Source organism: Melozone crissalis, unplaced genomic scaffold, assembly GCF_028551555.1.
Source record: "Melozone crissalis strain CALT ecotype California unplaced genomic scaffold, PUWL_Pcris_2 ptg000004l_1, whole genome shotgun sequence".
NCBI lineage: Eukaryota > Metazoa > Chordata > Aves > Passeriformes > Passerellidae > Melozone > Melozone crissalis.
Genome location: NW_026535782.1, coordinates 39786696 through 39807652, shown reverse-complemented (window position 1 = coordinate 39807652; position 20957 = coordinate 39786696). Strand labels below are relative to the sequence as shown.

Below are 20957 nucleotides of genomic sequence, written 5' to 3'. Positions count from 1 at the left end.
AGGCCTCGGCATCAGACCAGAAGGATTCTTGGGAGGAGAGCTAGGGGCTGAGCAAGGTCAATGGATCTACCTTGAAGGCTGAGTGCATGACTGACTTGTCAATTAATCACTTTGTTCTACTTTCCCCCTTTTTTCTTCCTCACTCAGGGAGTGTAAGAGCCGAAGATGAGGCCCAGGGTGGAGTGCTACTCTCCAAGGTTTTGGCTGGTGCTGGCAGTCCTCGCAACAACAGGGAGCGGGGCCCATGCCCAGAAAAGCCACCCGAGCATTGGCATTGCAGTCATCCTGGTGGGGACCTCAGACGAAGTGGCCATCAAAGATGCCCACGAGAAAGATGACTTCCACCACCTCTCAGTGGTGCCTCGGGTGGAGCTGGTGGCCATGAATGAGACAGATCCCAAGAGCATCATCACCCGCATCTGTGACCTCATGTCTGACCGCAAGATCCAAGGGGTGGTATTCGCCGATGACACAGACCAGGAAGCCATTGCCCAGATCCTGGACTTCATCTCTGCCCAGACCCTCACTCCCATCCTGGGCATCCATGGAGGCTCCTCTATGATCATGGCAGATAAGGTAAATTTAAATGAGCTTCCTTCTGTTGCAGACCTGTGCATCCAAACTTAAAACAAAGAGAAATATCTTATTCTGTGATCCTCAGGTGGTGTCTCGTGGGGCCAAAGGCTTGGGGGATTAGACAGCTTCAGATTCAAAGACAGATTAAAAGAGCTAACTGTGTGTAGCACTACTGAGAAGAGCCTATTAATCATGAGGAATTATCTGCAACAGAGAAAAACTGAGGAGGGAAAGAAGCAGGTAGAAGAGACCCACAAAAGAATCAGCCCTTTTCTTCTTCCTTAAGAAGGGTAAAAAGCCCCTGACAATTGTAATTTTTTTAAAGGTCTTATTTTTGCTTGTGTTTTACTTTAGAAGAGCCAGGTATCATAGCCTGGGTTTTTCCCTGCATGTAGCTGGAGGACATTGTGGTATTTTCAGGGATGCTTAATACAGCTCTTACATCTTAATTGGAATATAATTGAATCTTTAATAAAGCTATCCTCTCCATAAAGTGTTCATTAGCTCCTGAAGTTAAATAGGTGTTAGCTGAAGTGACTAACCAGTCTGAACCAGTCCAGCTACATCTTTCTTTTTTTCGACTGCACTACTTTATTCCTTCATGTCACAGACATTTCATTGTTTTCCCAGGCCCTAGCCACTCTCTAAAGAATTACTACACAAACAAGCCATCCTACTACTGCTTTTGAACAGGGCAAGATGCAGAGAGGGAGTAGCATCTTTGGCCAGCTAATAACTCTTTGTAAAGCCTCCATGGGCTGCAGGTGGACCTGATACAAATCTTCCACCTTTCACAAACAGGACATGCAGCAATTCAGACCTGAATGTGCATTTGGCCAGAGAGTGTGGCTAACAGCGGCCTTGGGGCTACTCTTGGCCAGTGGGAACATGTGAAAAGCTGGCTGTCCCTTTTCCTGCAGGCTTTAAGCCAGTCAAGGCCAAGGCTTTTATTGAGAAGACCTCACAACCATTCTTTATGCATCCCAACGAAGTAAATAGGGACACAAGCTGACAGTCTTTTTCTTTTACAATTGCTTTTAAGTGACTCTGAGACATTTAACTAGGCAGAATCAGGCCTAATGGAATGAAGGGTGAGAACTGACCTGGCCACTATGGCAGCTTTTCCTCAGAAAGAGATCTAGTGAGATGAGAAATCCAGGCACATTTTCTTTTATTTACCTTGCAAGTAAGCAATCCAGTGCAGGCTATTGAAGGTGCTAACAAGTTATTTCCTCACTTTTTGACCAACCGTTCAGTTGCCAAATAACACACGGTTAGTATGCAGTGTTATTTTCTCGTATTGGCCTTTAAACTGAAATAGTCACTGAATAATCACAGGCCTTTTTTCTCTCACCCCTTGAATAGTTGCACATGTGCTGAAGTTCCACTGCCCCATTATGCCCACAGTGAAGCTTTTCTGCTTTGGAGGCCAAGCAGGCAGCAATGCTGCATGTTGATGCTCTCCTGCCTGCAGTGTTGCATGGTTATCTATGTCTGTGCAAAGGAGGGTTGGAAGCAGTGCTCAAGTGCTGCATTTCACACTTGGGGTGACATCTTACATCTTTGAGCAAGTGTGAGAGTTACTGACAGAAGACCTCCTAAGCACTGGGAAAAGTCCTTGTGACTTTGAACATGGCAGGCCAAATTCTGATTCCAGATTCCCGCAGTGTAAATCCAGCACGGCCCCATTGCCTTTGGCAGGATTAGATCAGATTTATGCTGCTGTAACTCTAAGAGAAATTTGGCCTGTTGAACTTTGAAAAGATTTTTCTTTCTACCTGTCCCTAGTCTCTCCTTGGGAAGGCAGCATCTCCTGCCACTGCCCTGTGTACCCCACTGGCTCACTTCTGAAGAGCATTCTGGCAGGCAGGCAGGCAGCCCACGGGGAGCTCAGAGGGGGAAGCCTTATGAATGGAGACTTCTGTTTTACCAGTCTTTTTCTTTTTTTTTTGGTAGTTTTGCAGACAGGAGGTTTTTGCAGGTAATGTACAAAGATTTGCGGTTTTAAGAAAGGCCAAGGTTTCTTTGAAAATAATTGGAAAAGGCTGACCTTTACAACTTCTGATCCACAGGTGTGTAATCTTTAATGGATAATATTTATTTGACGAATTGAATTAAAATATGGTAGAGTGTAAATACACTGAAATTCTACTAAAAATACTGAAGTCAGCCTGGTAAGTCCTTCAGCAATTTATTTTCCATAGAGGGCCTTGACAGAGGCTTTTCTTTTAGTGACTCTTAGTCATGCTCTTTGCAGATGAGTTGTGTGGCTGAGGTTTGCTCCTGCAAGCATGGAATGCTTCTTTCAGCATCCCCTCAACGCCCACAGCAGTCAGCTGTGATTGAACTTACTCAGCATTTCACAGGTTCAGATCTGCACTTACAGCTTTGTTATGCTCCCCGTGTGTTTGTGATCAGTAGTGCCAATGCAAACCTAAGGAATGCTAGAAACCATGAATGTCTTGGTGTGACAGATGAGCCCCTCTTCGCTGGGGTTTAACGCAAAAACACTCCCCAGTCAAACCACCTTTCCTGGAGCAGCATGTGAAATTCTGTTTCACCTTCAGTGAGGGTTTAGTAAGTGTTCTGTTAGGAAATGTGGGTCATGTGTAAAAAGGGCTTTTTAATGTACCATGCAGCTGGTAAATTGAGGCACAAAAGGGCGGACAAGAAGAAAAAGAAAATTAGGATTTCAAGCCCAAATTTTCTCTTGTCCTGTATATAAAGACAGAAATATTGTATAATGCGTACTATGTACTGGCTTTGTCTCAGTTAATATTAATCTAGAAGTTTGCTACCCACCAGCTGGAGGTCTAAGCTTCAGTGGTAATGGAGACACCAGCTGAGGACAATTCACCCCACCCAATTCAGGGTGCAGTGAAATGCTCATGGGATAGTCCTGTGTCTCCTCACTGGTTATTGAAGAAGGCTGTGCCTCAATGTGTTCATGATATCTCAAGTTAAATGCCATGAATCCTGCCTTAGGTGGGACATAGCAGGTGGAGGTATGTTGATGAAAGTGCAACATCCTTTTTTCCTGATTTTTTCAAGCTCACATTCTTTAATACTGTACTTGATTAGATTTTGTAAATAATATATAGTTTGTTTTCCCTGTATTTCGCCTTTTTCCTCTGAAGAATAAGTATACAAAAATCTACATGTTTTTTGCTGTTTTTACTCCTTGGTGCTTGTGTCTCTAATTCCACCTGTTTACCTGTTACAGAGTGTTACATTTAATTTCTGACTAATATGGCATAAGAAGAATGTGACCAGATGATCTGTGTGCACACTGTGATCTGGGTTCAGTTCCAGGAAAGCAGTGAAGCAGAGACACACGATGTGCCTCACTCGAGCTCTGGAGAGGCTCCTTTGCAGAGTGAGGGTTCTGTCACAGCCAGTTCGGTCCCTTGAGCTGGATAAGCATGCCAGCAGTGACTCCAAATGGAGTGAAGTGCAGCAGTCCTTTGGTTGGGGCTGGGTGGCCTGGGAGTGATGGCTGAGGGGTCCAACAAACCCCAAATTAGTTCCTCTCAGAGGAGCAAGGCTGTAGCTCTGGGACGGGGTAGAAGAGTGCTCACACTGTTTCAGCTCTGTAAGAAAACACCTGATTTTGGTGCTGATTCCTTGAAAAGGACTAGGGCAATAGCATCATCTCACCAGGACCTGGGATTATAAAGGCAATACCATTGACCACTGGTGATCTGTGTTTAATCCAAAATAGATGAGATGGAGAGGAGAGAAATGTGTACCACTGCCAGTGTTAGGTTTCTGTGGTCCAAAACCTTTGCTCTGGAAGCTTGCTGGTCCTTCAGTTTGCCTGAAGTTGCTGCGATGACCTGACTTTGAACAGCTTTGTGTTTCCTGATTTTAAGCATTAGTTTGTATTGTCTAGAGGACTGCAATGCACTTTTGACCAGAGAGCATATCTGCTGGCCTTCCAGCACTGAAGATAATTTCTTGTTTCCCTCCAATTGTTTTGAAAGCAGAAATTAAATTGTATGAGTATCCCCTGTGTTAGGAGACTGATGGTGAAAGTAAATCTTCAAGACTGCAAACCAAGCTTCAGTTCAGATAACCACGCAAACCAATACCTTGGGTTGCCTGAAACTGGAAATCTGAACTAGCTTTCCTTCGTTTTCATTTCCATATTACCTAAAATCAGTTCTGCCCAGAGCTAGGAGGTAAAGGAACAATCACAAAAAAAAAAAACCCAAAAAAAACCCCCAAAAACCCCAAAAAAACCCAAAAAAACAAACCAACCAAAAAACCCCCAAACATTTATAGGTATCTCAAGGGAAGGGTGAATTGTTATTCTGATTTACAAAACTTACTGCATTGGAAAAGATTTAACTTCTTGACTAAAAAATGACCACATCATTTGGCTAACTGGTCCATTTTGTAATGATAGACTATTTATTTGTTTTAAAATAACAGAAAAAGGCAACTTGGTTATAATGAATGCAGAAAAGGTAAGAGCAGAAAATGATTTGGGTTCTCTTATAGCACAGCTGATGGCCATCATTTTTGCTGGAACTGTTCCTCATTACTTCTCAAAAGCCATGTTATTTTGCCAGAGCTTCTTGTCCTGTGCAGCTTTATAGTAACACAATGGTGCACAGGCAGAAGAGGAAAAAGGTTTTGGGAGAAGGAGATGGTTATGTTTTCCCAGGTGAAAATCAGTCTTCTCTGTCTCTGCATCCCTTGCTATTCTCTCCAGGGCTTGCCCACACAGGGATACACACAGTGTGCATCAGCATGCTGATGGAAATAAAATGGTAGGAAAGAGTGATCTATTACTCAGCTGTGCCAGTAATACCATTTGTATAAAAGCTGCATAAAACGAACCTGAAATTTAACATCTGTTCTGGGCCAGATTCTTCTTCCTTTTTTTCACACAGCATGGAGCTGGCTTTTCTCTCACTCCCTCCACTAGCCTGTTCTTTTTTCTGTTTATACCAAAGCCACGATGTTTTCTCTGCCTTTGTATCCCCACTTCATAAATCCCTGTCCCCTTTATTTTGGTTTCTGGTAAAATTTCCAAGATACCACGTTGTATCTCTCCTTCAATGCCAAAGGTTGCTGTGATCACTCTGTGTTTGGGCCATGCTGCTGCAGCTGTTTCTTTCATTGCTTTGGTATTTTGGTGGAAAGCAGGTCCAGAGTTGGACAGTGGGAGTAAAGCACCAGAGGAGGATCATTGCTGTTGGCCAGAGTGCAGCAAAGTGATGCTGCAGGTACAGGGAAGCCAAAACTAGTTGGATAAGCTGAGCACCTAGATACACACTGAAACCAGGACAAAGTCAAAGACACTGGGACAGTGCTGCTAAAAGCAGAACATCTGTAATTAAAAGGAAAGCACTTTCACTCTTAGGTTTTCAAAGGTTAAGTAAGAGGGATGCATAGGGAATGAAAACCTCATTTTTTGGGTGTAAATCTGTTTCATTTCCATTAGGGATGACATCTGAAGTTTTTCAAGCCCTTGTGTGAAGGAAATTCAGTTAAAAAAAAAAATTTAAAAAAGGAGTTAAAGTACCCTTTGAATGGATTATAGGAATTGAAGTAAAATGAATTCCAAACAAAATGCTGCTTAGAAGTGGGGGAAAAGGCACATTTTGATCTGCAGACATTGAAAGATTTTTATCCCTTTTTCCTGCAAAACAAATTTATATGGAGTTCATGTAATTTCACAAAGTGTTTTCATTTCTCTGAAACTGCATTTGATGATAGTAATAGTTTAAACATTTCTTAAACTTATCTAGTGATTAGCAAAGATGAGTTTGATTTTAAAAAATAAAAAGAAATCAGCAGTTTCCCTCCAAGCTCTTAATAATTTTATTAAGGACATGATTAATACACTTCTTTTGCTTTTAGTACTCTGTTGTTTCTTTTTGCTGCCAAAATAAGGCTCTCTGTAGCTCACAAATAACAAAGTAAATATAATGTGCCCTCAAATTACAAGTCTGCTGCAAAGGTTGGGGAAGAGTAATAAAAGGCAAGTCACAGAGACACGGAAAATAAAAGCCAGCATTGTATGCCAGTGTTGTTTTTCCCTTGTATCCACATGTAGTAAAAAGCCAGGTGGGTCTGTAATTTATGTTTACATCTGTGTCTAATCAGCCCATGCAAAATAACATTTTCTTTTATTCATGTAAAGAAAGGGCATGTGGGCAGCATATTTTTGAAAGTTTAACACCTGAGAATTTCCCTAGGACTATTTTTATTACTTTACAAATAAATTACAGCACTTAAAAATCCTCAGATATTAGGAAACCTGGAAGTGAACTTTTGTGAGGTCTAAGCTCTCCCCAGGGACATTAAATCCTTAAATGTGAACTCTTATTTTCTAAACAAGAGCTCAAGTACTCTCATTAGTATTATTCCAATGAAAATATGACTTTTCAAAGAAATGTATAATTTCTTTTATTAATTATCCTATTAAAATAGTGTGGTTTTTTGTGTGTTTTGGGGTTTTTGTGGTTTTTTTGTGTTTCGTTATTTTTTTTTTTAATTTTTAAGTCTTTCCTCAAGTTCATCTCCAATTTTCTTGGGAGGAACCTAATTTCAAGGCTGTCACTTTTTTTCTGGGGTATTGTTTTCAGGAGTCACAGGAAAAAAAAAAAAAAAGTGGAGTTGATTCCTTTCTTTTTGGTTTATCGCTTAAGAGCAACAAGAAAGCCTCTTTAAAAAAAAAAAAAAAAAGAAAACAATTCTTATGGCAGTGTAACTTTCCATGAAATATCCCTATTTCTTTTTCCCTCCTAATAATTTATACTGGATGCACTTCATGTTTGCCCTGAGCCGTGGGCACCTGATGCTTGAAGGTGTTACCTGAGTCTGGGTGGCACGGAATTGGGAAGGAGGAAACCGGGTACCCTGGGGAGACGATGGCCACACCGAGGTGTGGGCGCTTTCCTCTAGCAGAAGTTGTCTCAGACAACAAATGTCAAACAAAAGTGAAGTCTGATTCCTTCACAGCAGCCTTCTGCAGCTATTTATAAGCTGTTTTGTTTCGGGTCATAGGATTTTTCCTCCAGGAGTACAGAGTGTTAGTTTTCTTCTGTTGTTATAGTGATGTTTTCTTTTGAGGGACAGAAGACCTTTCCTTCCCTGGCTCTGCACGCAACTTCTGCAACCCACCTGGGGTAAAGAAAAGGTGAATTAACCTTGTCACTCCTATTGCTTAAATGCAATGTTGCCACTCTCTACCTGGAAATAGAGCTGTTGAACTCTCTGTGAGGAAAACATTGATTTCCACCCAGCTTAGACCTGGGTGTTGTTGGATTAAGGTTTTTTTTTTAACACTAGGTGTTATTATAGTGAGTTGTTTGATGTTATGTGGGCTACTTTTAATTTTTGAAGGAATGTTTTGTTAGTTTTTTTTTTTACAAATGAGTTGATATCTTTTTAGTAATTGTTGTGGGAACTTATTTAGGTTAGTAATTTTATTCTTAGGAGGTACTGGGGTAGTATAATTTATACCTTGATTTTCACACTAACAATATTTAGGTAGATCACCAAATCTGTAAGCACTTACCTGAAGAAAATCTGGAAGCTTGATGAGCTCTGACTGATAGTTATTTATAATCTTTATCACAACCCCTCTCTTCAAAACAAAAAACCCAACAAAAAGGACTTAAATCAATTTGTGCCATTCCCAGCCGGACAAGGAGATTAGTTTCTTCAATCTGGACAGGCAGTCCTTTATTACAACCCCAAGCAGTAACTTGTCTCACAAAATCTAAATTAATTACACTCAAATTTGTCCCTACCCTAAACTGGCCTCAAAATGAAATTGAAAACACCGAGTGTGAAATTGCCCGATGGTGCTCCTTTAGATCTGCATGTCATTCCCCAGTAACCGCAGGACAGAGAGAAACAATTCTTTCCAGGGAATCTCTTATTCTTTTTGCCTTTTATTTGCCTCATTAGCCAAGTTTGGAGGGGATGGATTATGAAGGAAGCTAAGGGAATTACATATACAGGCTGGATGAAACAGGGTAAAGAAGAAGATACAATTGTAGTCTGTGACCCTGTTAACAGTCTGGAAGAGCTAATATATGAAGAAAGAGTGAAACAGCTGTATGTGTGTGCTGTAGATTGGTTGAACAATGAGTCAGGGTGTGATTTATATACTCAATGAATAGAGGGTAGACTAAGATTAGAGAAAAAAAATGCCTAGTGTAGCTGCCAGAAACAGACATAGGAATGACAGGATAAAGTTAGGGAAATATATTAAATGATGTATTATGACACATCAAATGATAATATTAATTGATATATATGTGTATCAAGAAAAAAGTTCAGACACTGACTTTTCTTAGGAAGTGCTCCAGACTTCTTAGGGAAGAACATGGAAACCATGTTTCTTCAGCTGTTTTCAAATAGGATTGAACTAAGTGCTGGAGAAGATGCTATATAGATGAAGCAGAGGAGGAAAAGGATAAAGAAGATGAAAGACAGATAGGAAAACGTCTTCTGAACCTAGGATCATGGGGAGAAAATTAAGGGAAAAAACAGTGTAAGTTCTGAGAGTAAGACAAAAAATACTTTAAAGGCTCTGTCAAAGCAATTTTTCTCTGTGCTTGGCAGTAGCTTTTAGCTGTGTATCTGTGAGGTTCCTGGTAATAACAATAAATGTTGGTTTCAGAGGAAGGGGGAAGACAGGAATGAAGGACGTGGAGAGTCCAAGGGTGAGCGGGCAGAAAAGTAAAGGAGGCAGGTACATGCAGTGAGGAGATTTGATCTAAAAGGTGCCAACAGAATCCAGCAGTTCTAATAGACCCTAGTCCTCACTGCAGCTCTGCTATAAAACATGACTGTAAGACACTTGCTCAACTGCTGTCTACAGCAATTTGCCCTTTACAAGAAGACCATAACAATGTTTTTGTGAAGTTTGAGCTCTATAAAAGGCAAAGGTGACCTAATTAGCAGGAAACAATTACTGGATTTTTCTAACTGAAGTAAATACAATGCTTGAGATGAAAATCTGGACTCCAGGAGGAGAAGCTTTAACCCCCATTAGACGTGGTGGCTGAATAACTGCATCATGCTGGAGAACTCATTTTATGCAGAGCTGATAGTACCATCTCTTGTAAGCTTGGTCAGCATTCCCCATTATAAAATTCTCTTGGGGGTTTCTTGTAATTTTGGCAGACTATGACTGTTTGAGCAAACTTTCCTATGCCAGGTGTATGCCTCAAGCTGATTGATTTAATTTGATATTTATTTGGAAAATAAAACATCTCTCTCTGAAAATGTGGCACAGGATGATATGTGATTTATCTCTATCACAAGTGCTGTCACATTTTCCTCCAAAGGTTCTGCCTGACCACCACATGTTCTCAGAGCAAGGGCATGGGTCTGGAGCAGGGGTGTCTTAGAGGGAAGGACTTGTAACCAGAGATGTGCTTTTGGCTGCTCCAAGTTTGGCCTTGTTACATGTGTGAGGAGCTGCAGATGTGCCTGGAGTCTTTTTAGATGTTTGCCGCCTCTCTTGCAAAGAACTTGCCTTTGCAAACTGCGCTTCAAAACTGCACTTGGCCCTGGGGGCTGCACAGGCTGTGCTGGAGCTGGAGGTCTGTGGGATCCAGCCTGCAGGAATGTGCTGTGCAGCAGGGAATCTGGGCAGAAATATGGTGGGGTGGGGGCATGCAGGGTATTTGGAGGAGCCACTAAGAGAGGGTGAGTAGAATATGGAAGAGATCCCAATACAAGGAGATGGGCAAAGCAACTGGATAAAGGTAGGAAGCAGGAGATGGTGGATAGGAAAAGAGAGGGAAAGAGAAACCTGCCCAGGTTATGCTTCCTTGCTGGCTGCAGGAGCAACCACCAGGGAGCACAGGAGGTGGCATAACTGCTGAACAAATAGGATGAGGAGTGTGAAATGGGAGTGGAAAACCTGTCAGGTGGAAACAGTGTAGTTGAGAAGACCAGATCTGGGCCGGGGCAGGCACAGGACAGTGGGATTGGGCAGCGATGCTTTCCTTGACTGTGCTGCTTCCCTCCAGCTGGGCAGAAATATTCCCTTCCCGTTCTGCCCTGAGCCACAGAGGAAGTCAGAAATGACTCTGCCGGGTGACTGGGACACTGGCATCAGTGCTCCCTGCTGGGGCCAGCGGGTCTCCCAAGGCCTGCCTGGGGCTGGCTTGGCTGTGCACTCCTTCAGCCAGCCCGCCCTGTTCCAGGGCCCCGGCCTCATGGGCAGGGGGAAGAACTCCTGTGAGGAGGGGGCAAGGCTCTCACAGCCTCCACCAGCTGCCAGGCTTGGGGCCAGCACAGTGACTGTCAGGCCTCGGTGCTGGAGGGGATCAGCTCCATGACGGAGCTGCCATCTCCTCCGTGTGTGAGCTCCTGCAGCGCAGCGCTTTGTCCTCGCTCCCGCTTCGCTGGCTCGCTCTCTGCAGAGGCAGAGCTGTGTCCTTGCCCCCCCGGCTCCTGCAGCAGTACTGAGCTGGGCCCTGAAGAGCCCATGGCCCTGCCACGGGGCTGGGCTGAGCGTACACCCGGTCACCAGCCCTGCTGGGTCTCAAATCCTGCTCTGTACCTATCCTCATTCCCATCTTCTCCCTTCTCCTGCTTCCCTTCCTCTCGCTCTCTCCTGTCTGTCACTCTACCCATTTCTTAATTCTTGTTTGCACTGTGCTTTGAAAATGCAGAGTGCTGTATAAATGTAAAGTATTATTATTATTATTTCTTCTTTTTAATTAGCATCCCTCACTCTCTCTTTCTCTTGCTATTGTGGCTTCCAGAGAGAACGTGTGGGCTTACATTATTTATAGCTGTGTGAGAGTAATTACAGAAATGATTTAATTACTCAGTTAATACCGTTCTCCACATCACCAGCTTGACAAGCTACTGATCCTCTCACCACAGCCGAACATGCAGCCTGGCGTCCATGTCATGGTTGAGCGGGTAAGGGGAGGAAAAGCTTGGGGAATGGTTTGTTACAGCCCTGCACGTTGTTAGTCACTGCCCTGGGCTAAGGGATGAGGCTGCTGATGTCTCAGGGGCTCGGCCTGGGGCAGTGTGAGGTGTCACCTCAGCTGGGGCAGAGCAGCCCCCAAGGAAGTGTGTGCAGTGACGGGTCATGGCTCCCAGCTGACGGGCCACCTCCAACACAAACCTGCTCAAGCTGAAGATTCAATATTTGGTGTGCTGCATTAACCAGCTCTTCACATTTATCAAAGGTCAGAGATCTGGCACGGTTTTGCTTTCTTAACTTCTATTTACGCCTGCCAGATCAGAAGGTAGAGTTCACATGCTTTGCGTGGGGTCAGAGTGCGAGATAAAAATCATCATTGCCAGAAATGTTCTTTCTTGCAGGTGGTCATGTGTGGGTCTGACTCTCTTTAGGTAAATGAGCTTTCGCTCTGAAGGGGATGGCTTCTTCTTGCTGAGACTCCTGCCATTGGAAATGAGGTGTTTCCATCACTTCCAGTTCACAAAGACTTGTGAAGAGCAGAGAATGTCCTGTTTCTGGTGCAATATAGAAGGAGTTTGAGCAAGGAGAGTACATGCTTTCCTTCAGGGCATGCACTGAGCAGATGGTTACCAATACCTTTTAGTTATCTACCAGAGACTGTTGAAAAAAGCCCCACAAACCACCTTGTGAGCTCAGGAGAAACGTAATGAAAAAGATTCTTCTCTGACAGCACTGTAGATAAAAAGGAGGGGTCGGTGAATTCTTAACAGAGGAGACAGTTGCTTGGGAAGTGGAGAGAGAGGCTCTTGTTGGATAATGGGGTATTTGTCAGATAATGGTGTATGGGGAGAGCGTCTCTCAGAAGTGCTGCTTTCCATGTCTCCAAATTGCCTGGCTCCATTTGGGCTCCTTCATGGCCCGGGCTGTGGGCCAGGTTCAGACTGTTCCTCGACATGGCAGGGCTGGGTGGGCGGTGGGAGGGCTGGGAACAGGTGGCACCGAGGCTGCTGGAGTGTGGCGCCTTTTCCACGCGGCACTGGCTGCCAAGCTCCAAGGCGAGGACACCTGGTATCTGAATGGGCTCTGCCCACCTCCCAGGAAGCCATGGCAATCAAAGAAGTAGGCTGGAGTGTTTCAAGTGTGAACAGTGAATATAGGTCTTTCTTTTTTTTTCAAGATCCAACATGAGACAGGTTAATGCAGCTCACATTTGAGAAAATGCTGGGCGTCTCCATCTTCTGAAAGTTGAGTCTTTCATGTTGTATCGCTGAATGGACACTCTGAGTCCCTCCCTCATTGCTTTTGCAAATGCACACTAGAGGCCTTTATTTATTTTTCCCCTTATTTGACACACTTGGAAGTGAATTTTATGACCTAACATTGAAACAGCTTGTTGAGAAGACAGCAAGTGGAATGGCAATGGAACAAGTAATTTTGTCAGCTCCCAAATGAATGAATCCTGTTTTCACTGGATTCACATCTCACAGTTAATCGACTCTTTAACTGAATCATATTCTAAGGCAGTAATGTGAGCTTAGTCCATGGTAGACACCAGAGTGTCCAGAGAGGTGAGAGCTTGAGCTGAGTGAATATATTTCATCCTTCCTCCTATGGTGAAGACTAGGGGCATTAAAAGGGTCTCATTTCTTCACCCACTGCCTTGTATCAACTAGAAGATGACCAGTTCAAATAAGTCTGTGTGCCCATAGCAGCTTCAATTTTTCAGGACCTGTATGCACCTCCTCCCTAAAAATATACCATTCTCCCCAGATCTCCTGTTATTTTTCTCCCAGTTTCCACTGTGCCTTTTATAGTCACTGGCTGGCACAGTTATGAGAGAGCTGTACTGTGGTGGCCCGAGGCTTCTGTGTACAGGGGCTGTCCACCACAGGCATGCTGCCAGCTCAGGATGAAGTCCATTTGATTGCCCAGCGAGCCTTTGACTGTGAGTGGGTGAATCATTCACACTGCTGTGGGGTCAGACCAAGGCTTTGGGACTGCATGCAGTTGCAGGCTGTATTTTATAGAGCATTCCAAGAATTTAATTCTCCTTGAGTCCTCTGCCCCTTTGTCAAATCAGGTGGAAATTGGCCAGCAGGTTCAAGAGTTACTGGGAGGCCTGACTCACTTGTACACAAACACAAGCCCCCCCAGGTTTGCCAGGGTCTTGTTTCTTAAAGGAAAAAGCTAAAGACGCACACAGAAGGTGGGCGCGGTGCTGCACCGGAGCATCTTGGGAGCCGAACTTTCATCACGAGTGTCCCGAGCGCACACAGGGTCTCCCATGGGCAGACAGGGTGTCCCAAGCTGACAGCCAGTGTGTCCCGAACACATGCAGCGTGTCCTGACCACACCCAGCATGTCCCGAGCACACACAGCGTCTTCCATGGGCAGACAGCGTGTCCCGAGCACACACAGGGTGTCCTGTCTGCACACAGCGTGTCCCGTGGGCACACACAGGGTGTTCCGTGTCACACACAGCGTGTCCCTTGCTGCACACAGCTTGTCCCGAGCACACATAGCATGTCCTATTGCACACAGCGTGTCCCGGGTGCGCACAGCGTGTCCGTTGTGCACACACAGCGTGTCCCGTGCCGCACACAGCCTGTCCCGTAGGCACACACAGGGTCTCCCGATCATACCCAGTGCGTCCCGAGCACACACAGGGTGTCCCGTGCCGCACACAGCGTGTCCCGTGGGCACACCCAGCGTGTCCCGGTCACACCCAGTGCGTCCCGTGCCGCACACAGCGTGTCCCGTGCTGCACACAGCGTGTCCTGTGTGCACACAGCGTGTTCCGTGGGCACACCCAGCGTGTCCCGGTCACACCCAGTGCGTCCCGAGCACACACAGCGTGTCCTGTGGGCGCACACAGGGTGTCCCGTGCCGCACACAGCCTGTCCCGTGGGCACACCCAGCGTGTCCCGGTCACACCCATCGCGTCCCAGCACACCCAGCAGCCGTGCCCCGGCTCCGGGCGCTCCCTGGTGAGTCACGGCGATTCAGCCCCCGCGCTCGGCCGGGCGGGCGCCGCGGGCTCCCGGGGCCGGGCACGGCTCGCAGCGGCACGGGGCGCACATGTGTGCGCTCTGTGAGTCACGCTGCTGGGCTGCGGCAGCCGGGAGGCACGGTCACCGACACGCGCTGGCTCCTGTCGCATGCTCCTGTCGGTGAGATTTTGAAGGGGAACATGGCGCGAGGCTTGGAGATTTTAATATTTCTGTCCCACGACAGACCTCCTGAGAAAAGAAATTAGCCTGATGACAGCAGCAGTAATTGGATTATTCTGTTAGTATCCTCTGTGGAAGAGAAAGACATGTGCCTTTAACTGCATTCTCAATGCAGACTTAAAACTTGCACTTAAAATGTGAATTGTGCCTTTTTTCCTTCATAACTGTCAAACAGACATCTGTTTTCTGCCCCACTTTTTTCCCTTCCTTTTGACTGGCTGAGATTTCTGTCTGGCTTTATTCTTAGCCTTGTGGCAAGCCTAACCCACCCCTGTGGTGGTTTGAGTTCCTCACCTGGCACTGAAGATCAAGGCATACTCTAATCACTGGGTGCCTTGGGTGGGCTGAGGAGGGGCCAGCCTGGTGATGAAAACAAGGGAGGATGGATGCCTTGATGAGGGAGTGAGCTGAACGGGCTGAAATCCTGGGAATGGAAGAGTTGGGGAGTTCTGAACAGTATAATGAGATAAAATGCAGGGCAGGGAAGTGGCCAGCGAACTTGGGCTGTACCTCTGAACAGTTAGTCCTCTATGGCTCCCTGGGCTAATCTCTACAGCTGCAGTCTGGCCACTGAAATGGTGTGTACTGGGACTGACAGAGTTTTGGAGTATGTGCATGTCTGCAGGGGACAGCACTGCTGAAGTGGAGGGAGATAAGGTGGAACTGGACAGAGGATGAACCAGTCAGCTGTAGGGGGATAGAATATAAGAAAATAAAGGTAGTGTAGAAAGTAATCTTACCCCTGAGGAGTTGCAGCCGGGCCAATTATTAAAGATTAGGAACAGGCCTGACTTTAACAGGCCACAGCTGTAGCCAATGAGAAGAAGAGTGCTATAAAACAGTGGGTTGGCTGGCTGTGGGAAGAAATAAAAGTCAGTGCTTGGAGGAGCTGTCCTTGAGAAACGCCAAGGAGGTATGAAACTCTTGCAATAAGGAGACGATAGTATGGAACCCCTGTAATATAATAACAACAGTCAGCTATCTCTTTCTGTTAGTTTTGGTCATCTGAGAGACTCCCCAAACCTATGTGGCCAGCTTCTATTTTGTTTTATAACTGTAAGGTTCGTTTTGATGTGTTTTGGGTGCATCCAAATGTTTGACACAGCCATTACCTACCCAGAGATTTAATTTTTTTTGATAGTCAATTGGTTTTTTAATTTGGATTTAATAAGTCACTTTGTGCTCCATTAAATAGGCCTTCATGCAAAATGTTTAATGCCAAAGTGTGCTCGCCTGCAGATGGTGGAACAGCTTCATTTAGGGAATGGCTGGAAAGCTCACCAGGCCGTGCTGATGCCCATGGTCCATTTTCCCCCAATGAGCCATGCTGCCATTAACCTTTGCTGTCTCCACGTCCTGCTGTGAGACTGCAGGTCTCATCTTCACCAGGACTTGTCCCAGCCATTCTCTCTGTTTGATCCCTCTGCCCTTGTCTGAGCACCCTTGGAAGATTTTATGTGCACATGTGGATTTGAGGTTTCGGCTGCTTAGTTGTTATAAACTGAAGCGTGGCTGGCAGCTTTCTCACCAGAGGCTAGCAAAAAACACTCTGTGATACTGACCACTGGGAGGAGAAAGAGAGGTTGTGAGTGATGTTTGTCTCTTGCTGTGCTTAGGATCATGTTTTTGTCTGACAATGTCACTCACTGGTCACTATACTGGTCCTGCAGTCTGTTGCTCCTTGTCTTGAGGTGTGCCTGTAATAAAAGTCAGTACTACACAGTACAAGCTGTGGGGAAGCATTTTGTGCTGCCAGAGAGCCAAAAGCCAGCCAGCAGCTCATGCCGTTCTGCTGCTACACAATACACAAATCTCTTGAATCATACATTGAAGGCTTTTTTTTGTTTGGTAGTAGTGGAGTGAGTTTAGTTTTTAAATTTTTCCCTCTCCTTGTCTAGTCTAGACTAAAATACTAGGGAGAGGATTATCTTGCTTGGTTTGTTTTGGTTTCTGTGGCCAGGAAGAAATGGTTTCGTATAGGAATGGGTAACAGCGTGTAGGAGATGTGGTGGTGTGTCTGTGTAACCATGCTCGTGCAGAAGCATGTCCTGTCCTCAACACTGAATCCATCTCTGCTCTCGAGGAATCCTTTTGGCCAAATGTTTTGCTGCATTTGATGAATAAATTGGATAGGGAAATGAGGTGACATGAGTAGGTTAGACATGAGTGACAAAAATCTTGCCTTGACAGGCAAATTGTTGCTTTGCACTTAGGAATCTGTAGGGGGTGGTCCTCTGGGATCTCATCCACTGGGATTAGTACCTTCGGTTACAAGGAGGTAACCTCTAGAAGATAAAATGTTTTCCTTGCTACTCACCTGGTCTTGCTATTCTGTTTTTTTTTTTTATTACACTGGCCCACCTCCATGTACCAGTGCCCTGTGAGGTGTAGCCCCTGCAGTCTTGGTGGGACCTCTCATAAAGACTGAGAAAATGTAACAGAGCTGTGCCAGGGGAAAGAAAAGAGTTGGCAAGATCTGCTGAACAGGGGTGTTTGGCAAAGGGCAGCAGTGCAGAGGAAGGGAATCCCAAGTGTGAGGGTGGAAGGAGGTGAGGGTGTGGGATGAGGAAGTTTGATAAGATATTTAAAGTAATTCATAGACCAAAGCAGATAGAAAGGGCTCAGGGTGAGATCAGATAATTAATTGACAACTGCAGAGATTCATCTTTCTCTCTCAGCCAGCAGTATGTGCATTGTGTGACTTACAGTGAGCATATTGCTCCTGCTGCTTCTCTCACTTAGCCCATGGCCAGATGTGCTCAGCAATCCCAGATCTCTTACAAACATCCCGTATGTGCTTTCTCAAGGCTGTGGACCGGAGGCTGGAGCTCCTGGTGGTCACTGCCACCCTGTATCATGTTGCTGCTTCTTTGGTGAGATGTGCTGCCACCCTGCAGTGTCCCCGTGTGATTTGCTGTGTTGCCAGTTTCTGCCTTGTCCTGGGAGGTCTTGGTTAGGGGACTTTAGGAAAGGAAAGGGGTTCCAGTTGCCTTTCCTCCCTCTGTTGCCCAGTAGGCAGGATCTGGCCCCACTGCTGATGAGCACCAGGCTGGGGAGGGAAGGCAGTGCAGGCAGTAAGGAGTGACTCATTCTCCCCAAACAAGCAAATGCACAAAAATGTGTCTGCACCTAAGGATGGGGGGAAAAAATACAACTTAAGACTCAAAAGGTTCACTTCTGTTTCCAGAGTACCCCCAGAGGAAAGCTCTTTGTTGCCAAATACTTTCCCTTCCACAATCCCATTATTTTTTTCCCTTTAGTATTTTCTCTTAATGGTTGAATCGTTTAACACCACATATAAAGTCGTATTTGGCCGCTCTGGGGCGATTCTGGGTTGCCATGGCAATGAGCCCTGTCTCTCCAAATTAGGACATTTTTTCTGCTGCCTTTTCTGTGCGAGGCTTTCTCTCATCTCTTTTTCTCTTACTCTCCCTTGATGTCTAAAGTGCTGAGCGCTGCCTCTTCTTTTGCACGCTCCCTGAAAGGGATCAGACTTTACCCGTCTAAATTAATTCCTCTGAAGCCTGTGCCAGCTTGGCATGGACCAGCTTTGTGCTCCACAATGAACCTGCTGCAGAATCAGGGCGAGGAGGGGTAGGAAGGTGTAAAGGTGGTGAGGTTAGCAGGGGACAGCAGCGTGTGACCGTGGCGTGCTCGTTCCTTGCTTAGTACAGCATTGCCTCATCTCTGCCTGGCTGCTGCCAGGGCTGTCTGGAGCTGGGTGCTGAGGTGAGGGCTGCTTAGCTTAAAATATGTCTTAGAACTAGAAAAGCTAGTGTAATAAACCTGGGGTGAATGTAAATGTGCTACATCTGCATGCACAGATCTCTTGGACAGCCTTGGCCTTGACCCCCAAGGTCCCATCCTCCATGGGGCAGGCACCTGCAGCTGGAGGACCGTAGGAGTAATTTGTCTCACGGGGGAATTGTGATTGCTGGATCTTGTTCCCTGGATACACTGAGCTGTACCTGGTACGTGACAGTGTGCTGAAGCAGGCAATTGGCTTTGTACCACTTCTGCACCTGTATATTCCCCTCGCTGGCTTTGGATTTGGCATGAGTCAGACCCACCTCAATTTATTCTGGCTGCTGACAGACTCCCAGGGCCCCTGTGGCAGCTGGGAGTAGTCTGACACATGGATGCCCCCAGCCAAACTGTCTTCCCTGGGCTATGCATCTGACCCAAGGGAGCAGGAAAGGAGTCGGCACAGGCAGCACTAGAAATGTGCAGAAATTGAGGCTTGCCCATATTGGGCAGGTCCAGGTGGCTGAGTATTGTCAGGAACTGGGAGCAGATCTGCTGTCCCACAGGAGCGTCACTCTGACAGTGTGAGGTGATACGTGGCAGAGCACTACAATCCAGCATTTTCTACCCTTCAGGGCAGAAATGAAAAGGTGATGAGGCTTCCTTGCTTTTTTCTTCCCCTGGCCAAATGGACTACTATCTCAAGACCAGTTTTTAACCCTGTGGATTATTTTAGGGGTTTTACGTATAGCAGAGGGTAGAAAATCAGGGGAGGACAAAATAATTGTGAGTATTTGGAGCGGAGATGAAGGTACAAATGTTGGTTGAGAAAGTGATTGGCCTCAGAGCATCTTCTGTCCTAGCCATGGTACAGCACTGCTGTTTTTCATAAAAGATGCTTTGAAGCTGGGGGCAGTTGGCTGTGAAGTGAAGAGCAAAGCAGAGTGATGTTCCATGGCTGAAGTCCTTGGGCTCAAACCCAGGTGCTCTGCGTGTTTGGCTGCCGTGGGACAGTGGTAATGTCCTGCCTTTTCTCCAGGATGCCAAAAGCCTTCTTTCTGTTTAATGGTGCAGCGTTTAAATAAAAAGAGGTGAGTGAACTTGGATATTGGTTTGACTGATAGTGGTAGGAGCTTTGCTACACTGTCCTGGTAGACTTAAAAGTTGTCCAGTAATGTTAATTGTTATTTTAGAAACTTTTTTGTAATGATGTGTGAACTTGTTTATATCAAAAGGTAATTTAGTCCAGGATTTTGCATCCAACAGCAATTGATAGAGGATCAATTGTAGATACCTCCTCAGAATATTCTCCAGACATCCCATGGAAGTCCTTCACCTTCTCTATCCAGCCCCTGACCTCTGAAGTCCTTACTATCACTTTTCTTTGGGACAAGAGTAATTTATTTAGTTGAGTATCAGGAGTTGTGTCATCCGTCCTTATACCTTTTTTTTGCCTCTTCTGCATCTCGCTGTGGGAAGCCATTTCATAGAGACTCTCTACTGGAAATGAGAAGATCTATAGGCCATGGGAATACTTGCAGTGTCTAAGTGAGCTGGCCCTGACACAGGCACAACATGCCCTGTGCTGTCCTGAGCGACTTTTTTGGCTCTGGCCTGTGAGATGTGGGTAAGAGATGCAGGTCTCCATCCCTGATTGAAGGGTAGTTATTAAGGTGATGGAGCTCCTCTGTACTTGGTAGTGCCAGATAGTGCCATGGAAGGCTATGGTCGGTCCTTGGACAACAGGAAAAATATTTCAATAGTAAGGTAGTGCAGTGTTGGAGAAGGGGCCTCGAGTCAGCTACAACTAAGCAGATCTACTGCTGGTGATGGCCTTGTTGTGAGGGGATCCTTCAAACCCTGTCCTGCCAGTGTTTCAGTGGGATGCCATGAAGTGACATAGAGATGCCCCAGTGATGACACATGAGTGTAAGATGCAGAACATGTCTAGGATTGCCTGTATGGTATGAAAGCTCTTTGTGACTCTTTTTCCCCCCCTCTGATTTCAGTTTTCTCAACTGCCATTGATCTATTAGGATTTTGTCCCTTTCCTGCATTCCTCTAGGAAGCACACAGCAAGATTTTGGGCTGCAGTGCTGAGCAGGTGGGGTTTTAGCCCCCGGGAGCAGTTACTGTATCCCTGGGAAGCTGCAGCAGCTGCTGCAGGAGTGCCCTGGGGTTTCCATCATCCCGCCTGCCCAGCTGCACAGGGATGCTCACACAGGCCCCAGGAGCAGAGAACAAAGGGTGGGACAGGGCTTGGAGTGAGTTTGGCTTGCTGAGCAGGGCAGCAGCTGGGTCACAGGGATGGATGCAGCAGAGAGGTCTTGTAGAAACAGCTGACACCTGAATCATTGCATGCCTGGGAGATGGAAAAGCCCATTAAAACAATGACAAAAAAAAGAATAGCAAAGCTTCTAAGAGTTCCTGTAATTGCAGATGTGTCTGAAGCTTCCTCAGATGACGTGCAGGTTTTGGATGTGCTG

The 20957-nt window shown here is 45.8% G+C and overlaps 1 protein-coding gene across 4 annotated transcripts in view; it reads left to right on the top strand.

The window, feature by feature from the left end:
- Positions 1 to 20957, top strand: part of GRIN2B (glutamate ionotropic receptor NMDA type subunit 2B) — a 207382-nt gene that overhangs the window by 36202 nt on the left and 150223 nt on the right. For all 4 annotated transcript variants that reach the window (XM_054277109.1, XM_054277118.1, XM_054277126.1 and 1 more), the window contains one exon: positions 148 to 576. In XM_054277109.1, the coding sequence (XP_054133084.1) occupies positions 166 to 576 (411 nt within the window). In that variant the 5' untranslated portion in view covers positions 148 to 165. The remainder of the gene's footprint in view (positions 1 to 147; positions 577 to 20957) is intronic.